The sequence below is a fragment of the Manacus vitellinus genome, unplaced genomic scaffold (genome assembly GCF_001715985.3).
Source record: "Manacus vitellinus isolate BGI_N305 unplaced genomic scaffold, ASM171598v3 scaffold_37_pilon, whole genome shotgun sequence".
Lineage (NCBI taxonomy): Eukaryota > Metazoa > Chordata > Aves > Passeriformes > Pipridae > Manacus > Manacus vitellinus.
The window spans coordinates 3,977-10,733 of NW_021940517.1; the positions used below are offsets into that span (position 1 = coordinate 3,977).

The window sequence follows — 6,757 nt, forward strand, 5'->3', positions numbered from 1 at the left end:
TCAGGAAGGAATTCGGATCTTGGCATATTCCCTCAGAGCTTCTGCATCTGCAGGTCAGGGTCAGTCACTGTTAGGCAACACATCCTCTGGGTTGGAAAACTAAGCAGGAAACTCATTTAATATTTCCCTAATGAAGCAATCTATCTTTTAGGTTGTGATCTGTTTTGTCTCAATGTCTTCAGGTAGTGTCCAAATAAAATACTTGTGGAGACCCAGTTTTGCAACAGTTTTTCTCAGCATCAAAGTTGTAACAAAGCTGACATACAAGCATATAAACAGAAATCTGGAGAAATAATGCCATTTTAGACAGACCTGTCTTGTCTAAAGTGAAAAGAATGAATATTTGAATTTGAAATTAAGTCTAGCTTTTCCAAGGGTCAGTAAGTAGATTAGATTTGGATTTAGAGATGTACCTTTGGTCATGCTTTTATTTCAATGTATGCACAGGGGAGAGTTTACTCTAGAAACTTTAACTGGAAGTCTTTTGGATCCCTCAAACAATTTTGCAATAAAATAACATTAAACCCCTCAATTACTGAACATTGAATTGGTCAAGTGCTGACTCTCTTTGTTTGTGTAAACTTTTGACCATTTATATAACCTTTAGGGCCTTTTCTGTCTGATGACAAATGACTAACTTTGATCCCCAAGCTCAACCCATGTCCCTTGGGTTAACTATTTACAAACAGATATGTAGATAACAATTCCCAATGCATCTTTTATTCTTTTTTCTATAAGTCAGATAAAGTTAACTTTCTCTTTTATAGTACATACCATAGAAAAATTAACTTTTAAAACTGTCCGTTTTACACTAATTGTTATCCTTTCCTTTGAACGCATTGATAAATAGCAACTAGGTCTCCTTGAGTAATTGCTTCAACTGAAAAAATACTCTTGGTTTCAGGAATAATATTGCAAAAGCATCTGGACCTATGAAAGGAATTTCCTTGAAGTATCAGGACAGCAGCAGCCTCAGGAGACAGTGATGTGATCTGCCTAGGTAAAAGCTACCTTTTCCATTCTGTTCTGTAACAATAGATTAAATGGATGTTATCATTAGAATGGACACATAATTATTTGAGACTCTCTGCAAACAAAAAGATGAGTAACAGAGAAACCATCCGACATACACAATAGGCTGTGTTGTTGATGTTCATGATACCAAGGTCCATATTTTGGTTTCTGTAGGTAGGGGTGGAATTTTCGGACATTTTGGTCACATCGAACAACAGTTTTTCACACTTTTACTGGTGGGGTTCTGTTTTTCAAGAAACTAAAGGTCTATGTCAAAAAATGTAGTAAGAAATCCTCCCTGAATATTGCAGGACCAGTTCTAGCCTCAGTAAATGCAAGGGATGTTTCAAAAATAAACCAAAATCACAGTTCAGATCCTCACAGTAAGCAAAACCAATATGATTGTTTAGATATAAGTTACTCATTCAGTCTTTTAACTTTGTTACTTGACAATTAATCTGTTCCATTTTCCTTCTGCAATAGGAACTGCAGAAGATTTCTTAGCATTACTTCATTTGTTGAAATTCCCACCTGCTTCTGAATATAATAAAAAATGTTATCTTCTAATCATTAAATTACCTGTTCAGTTTTATATATATATATAAAGAAAAAATGCAGCTGGCCATAGGCTTCAGAAAATATCAGGTTGAAAAAGACCCTCAGTCATCTTTGGTCCAAACCCCCATAAAAAGCATGGCCAGCTTCTGAGCTGGATGAGATCACTCAGAGCTTTGTCCAGTAAATATAAGAAAGGCTGAAGGCTCCCCAGCCTCTCTGGGCAATGTGGTCCAGTGTTTATCCTCCTTTTCTGTGAAAAATTACTTTCCTTATATCCACAAGGTCTGAACAAGATCTCATTTGTATGTTAAGATGCAATCCAGTTAAAGCTACTGAACTTCTATCTAAAAACTTCTTTCAGGTGCTATACACATAACATTATCTTATCATACAAGTCTTTGAAGGTCATCAGAGAAGTAAAGATGCAGTTTACCTTCCAGTTATTGTAATTCTTGACTTTTGGTTAAAAATTGGTCTATCAAAACAACTGCATAATTTCCAGCAGCTGAGAACCTGGTTTGTTTTAGCTTTTTGTGTGCCTTTTTTTTAGTCCAGTATTTGATAGATAATATTTTTTCCAATTTCTGAATATTCTCAAATGCATTAATATTTTTTTAAAGTTATGAATCAGCAAATGGCCAAAGACAATGTTCACGAATCCACCTAACACAGAAACTTTGATTCTATTCAAAATTTACCACATTATCTTACATCTGAATGATCACTAAGGAGGTCTTTTCTCCATTGTGTATTACTAACGTCAAAGAACAACACAATGGAACTTCTGCTACATTAAAAATAAATCACATTCCTTATTGCCTGCATATAGCAAGAGCTCCATGCTTGATCATGTAATTAAAAAGTAGTCTTAAATCTCAATGTTTTTTCTGCATTTGGTGTAAGGTGATACATTTTTAAAAGGGGATAAAAAATTGGATAGCTGCCATTTCTTAGAGACAGACTTCCTATTATCAGAAAGCATTAGAGACTAAATACATTTCTATCAAATAACCCTCATCTATGACAAAGATGATCATCAATAAAATATGCCTAAAAGTGGAATACAAAAATTCACCATGTCATTTAATTATGCCATAAAAGTAAGATTAGGACAAAAATACCATCAAATTCATTAACTGAAGAGTACAAACATCATATAACAATATGAAAATATTATAAAAATAGATCATTTTTATCTGAAGCACAGTTAAAACTCTAATACTTCTTAAAGACTAAAACAAAGTTGATTTGAGTCCCATCCAAATAAACTGTGAATTTTCTGTAGTGATACAAAAGAAATTATTTGGTAGCTTCCATCAGTTTTTCTGTGGGCAAAGGTCTGTATCAGAAACCATTGCCAACAGAAGTAGCTTCTCCTAGTCCCCTCAGCAGAGATACAGAAGATGCAGACATGGGTTATTGGCTGGTTCAAAAGAAGAGGAGAGAAGGTACTCCTAAGCATTTCCATTATCCCAGCACCTTCTGCATTCCCGAAGCAATAGTGCTCTTTTCTGCTTGTGAACCCTAGGATTTAGGGAGTGGGAAAGATGGTGGAGCACTAATCTGGGGAAACAAAAAAATCTGTACCATTGTTATACCAGCAATGCGACAAATCCCGAGTGTGAGGTACGGGCTGACCTACACACTTCATCTGACCCAGTGAAGGCTTAGCCCCCATTTACACAAGTGTTACATAAGTCCCTACAAAAGCATATCTCAGGGAAACAATATAAAAATACATAGACATACTTCTTTTTTCGTAAAGAACTGCATTCGTTCTTCTGAATATCATTGCTGTTTTGGTGTTCTCAGACAATGTTAAACACTGCTGGTCTTTACTGGTAAATAAGAAGGCCCTGTTGGAAATAAGAGGAGAGAGTAATATAAGAAACAGTAACTGAATATATGCTTATTTTCCTGAACACCTTTTTGAGTATTCAGTTATCATTTTAGCAAGCACTACAGTTCAGTAATATTTAAGATCAAGTGTGGTTTTCAAATCGCTGAGTAATGCAGCTCACATTTTCAGTGGTGATTTTGATTCCTAAGTGCTCATATCAAACTTAGGTTGAAAGAGAACTACAAGAACAAATTATAACAAGGAATAAAGGGAATATATGCATAAGGCACATTGACTTTATTTTAAAAAAATTAGTGGTCATTCAAGGAGTGAAACATTCTACATACAGTATGCAGCAGTTACCAAGGAGCAGGTAAAACACAACAATCCGAGACCTTAAATTATCTTGTGATAACTGTTCTGAATCACCATACATGAAGCAACATAAGTACTTCATAAGACACAGCCATTTGTCTTTTCAGCAAGTGCCTTGGCTGCAAGTATGCAGAACTGGAGCAGATGGTGTAACCTTTACAGGATCATCTAAGGAAACCTCCTGATAAGCTAACTAATTCCTAGAGGTGGCTTTTCTGAACCCAAAAACATGCAATAGCAGCATGGCATTCCCTGAGTTGGTCTATACTAGGAAGGCAAATACTGACAAAGCACATTCTGTAGCCCTGCAACCAGCTGGCATGGCCCCAGTCTGTCTGCACTTGCAAATTCACACAGCCTCTCCCCTCAGGAGAGGGTTCACATCTGGACTTATTGCTGACAACCATGTTCATGAGTTTTCTGGGTAGGGCTGGTTGTCTTGCATCAAAACTACACCAGAGGCTGTTACCCCCAATAAAACCCAGCTATCACTAATGTTAAATCTGTAAGTAGGGATGGAGTTAACGAGCATGGCCCAACCCACTACTGAGGTGGGATAACAAGTCTGAAGTATTGATCCTAACTGATTGCTCTGAAGCACTGTTGGGAGAACACTGCAGTGCTGGTCTGGTCTGAACACTCTGCCTGACACTTACCTTTCTTCCCACATACTCTTTCCTGCCAGATAGCTCTTGTTCTTGCTTGATTATAATACATCTCACAAAATTAATTACTACGGAGGCAATAACATGATGTTACTCCAGTGTCAGGTGATGGTAGGCTCAGATCCAAGGCAGAAGCTAAGGAATGATACTGTGTTTGAATATGCTTCAAAAGGAAAAACAATCCCCTGAAAACTGTAAATATATAATGTAAATATATAGACTTGCCCTCTCTGCCTTCCTCCCTACCTCCTGAGCCATGTGCTACTGAAGCTCTGCCCTCTCTGGTTTTCAGAGAGGGGAAACTGAATCAAAGGGAACGGGTGGTACTTTGCACAGCCAGCAAACTGCTGTCATCCTTCAGCATTATAGCTCTTTAAGTCTCATTTTCCCTTTTGATTTAAAACACAAAGTTATACAGCACATTTAAAAAGTCAGCAGGTATACCTGCCTTGAATAAAAGCCCCAAGGAGAACCAAGTGCTGGAAACAACCCTGCAGACAGTCAGTCTGCTAAGTTCAAAAGCTGTGCTGCAGAAGCAGTAAATCAAGAACTCATGAAAATTGGAAGAGAACGCCCCCGTGCCCCATATGTGAGGACTGCCTCCCACTGCAGTAGTCTCTCCTCACTGCTCCAGTTTTTGGCTATACTGCTGGAGCTTAATGGGCTCTGAGGCTTTGGTACAGCCTTAGACTCAGTGCAATAGTTTCCACTAGGACAGGAGCCTGAGCAAAGGCCAATGGTTCAGACTGGTCAACACCTTTTGTGCTTTCCTGCCCCCTGAGCCTGGTTAAATGCAAGTGTAGAGAGAGAGCTTGGCTGGAAGTAGAGTTTAGGATCATCAAGGTTTAGGTGTTTATTTCTTCCTCATAGTATGTAAATCCAAATTCTAGTAAAAGTCAGAATAATGGATTTATCTGCAAGATAGGTAATGCAATGAACATAAGCAGTGCTATTATTGCTATTATTTCTGTCCCAAATGTCTGAGAAACTAATTATGACTCTTCATTGCACAAGGAGCGCAAGAGCCTTGATAAAACCATGTTAAGTTGGTTTTCAGTGTGCCAAGCTGTACAACAAGACATCATAAAATTTTTCAATAAAAATTCAACATAATTTTATTACTATCTCTGTTTCTGCAGTCTTCATCCATATGTCCCAGGCATTCTATTTGTACACATATTTTGTTTTTCCAGCAAACCTCAAATGTGCATACTCCTAAGAAATCCCTTGAAAGTTCAAACTGGTGATAAATAAGGCAGATTGCTCCATCATCTGCAATGCAAGATATATATGGGAACCCATGGAAATTACCTGCAAGCAAACTTATTTTCATTTTCACATTGCTCTGCACATTCTTCCTCGCTATTTGTCTTGTAAATTTGCTTCATTGGGTTGAGCAGCCAAGCTCCCTCTGTTCTCACATAGTGGTCTAGGATGCTTCCTTGCACTAAAAGGAAAAAGAGAGGAAGAGTGAACTTGTTAATGCTGACATGATTTATTTCAAACTGTCAGGTTAAATTTTTTGTCACCTCGTTGTGTAACATCATCATTTATTTGCTGGAATAATTTGGTTAATGGTGAAAAAATATGGATAAATCTTGCCTTCGTAAAGGGTAGCATCGCTGAAAAGCCGATGTAAGGAGGAATAGAGAAGTGGCTTGAACAGTGCTTTGTATCATTGTGAAAGTCATAACAAGTACCACAAACCTAGGGTATAAAGTGATGGGAACACAGAAGGCGAACCAAGGAGCAAAAAAAGTAAGGTGTTGCAAAAAGAAAGTATTGGCCACACATACTTTGGAGAAAGTGGAGAAACAGGACTCAAGAAAGATGTGAAACAATGTGTGTCTGTTGCTGGTGTCTACCTACTCAGAATGACTTCAGTTTTATGGGTCATCTCTTTTCGAAGGCTCTTACTCTTGCAAAGCTCTTACTCCTTGGTCACTGGAATTATCAGATGTTCAGTTTGTAATTTTTGTAGTAACCCTGTATTGAATTTACTTAATAATCAAGGTAGCAGCTGTTGTCCTCCATTGCAATGAATTAACACAAGACATTGTGAATAAATTCATCTAACAACTTCTGGGCTACAGCTGTGTGTGAAATACATAGGATACAAAAAAGTACAGCTATGTTTAATGCTAAACTCAAAAAAATGTTCAGGTACAGTCCTCCTTATAAAGGATTTCTCCATTTAGTATTTTCTTTCCCTGTTACAGCTATGTGATGTCTGAACGCTTAGTTCAGAATCCTTAGTTCACAGCACTGTGACTTTAATGATTTCCAGCTGCAGGCTCACAGACTT

The 6,757-nt window shown here is 37.6% G+C and overlaps 1 protein-coding gene across 1 annotated transcript in view; it reads right to left on the reverse strand.

The window, feature by feature from the left end:
- The window catches only part of LOC108643310 (plasminogen-like), a gene marked incomplete at its 3' end in the record, with an annotated part of 12,263 nt that overhangs the window by 3,029 nt on the left and 2,477 nt on the right, over positions 1-6,757 (reverse strand). The window contains exons 2-3 of the mRNA XM_029961623.1: positions 5,764-5,899; positions 3,322-3,428 (exon numbers count right to left, since the gene is read on the reverse strand). Of these exons, the coding sequence (XP_029817483.1) occupies positions 3,322-3,428; positions 5,764-5,899 (243 nt within the window). The remainder of the gene's footprint in view (positions 1-3,321; positions 3,429-5,763; positions 5,900-6,757) is intronic.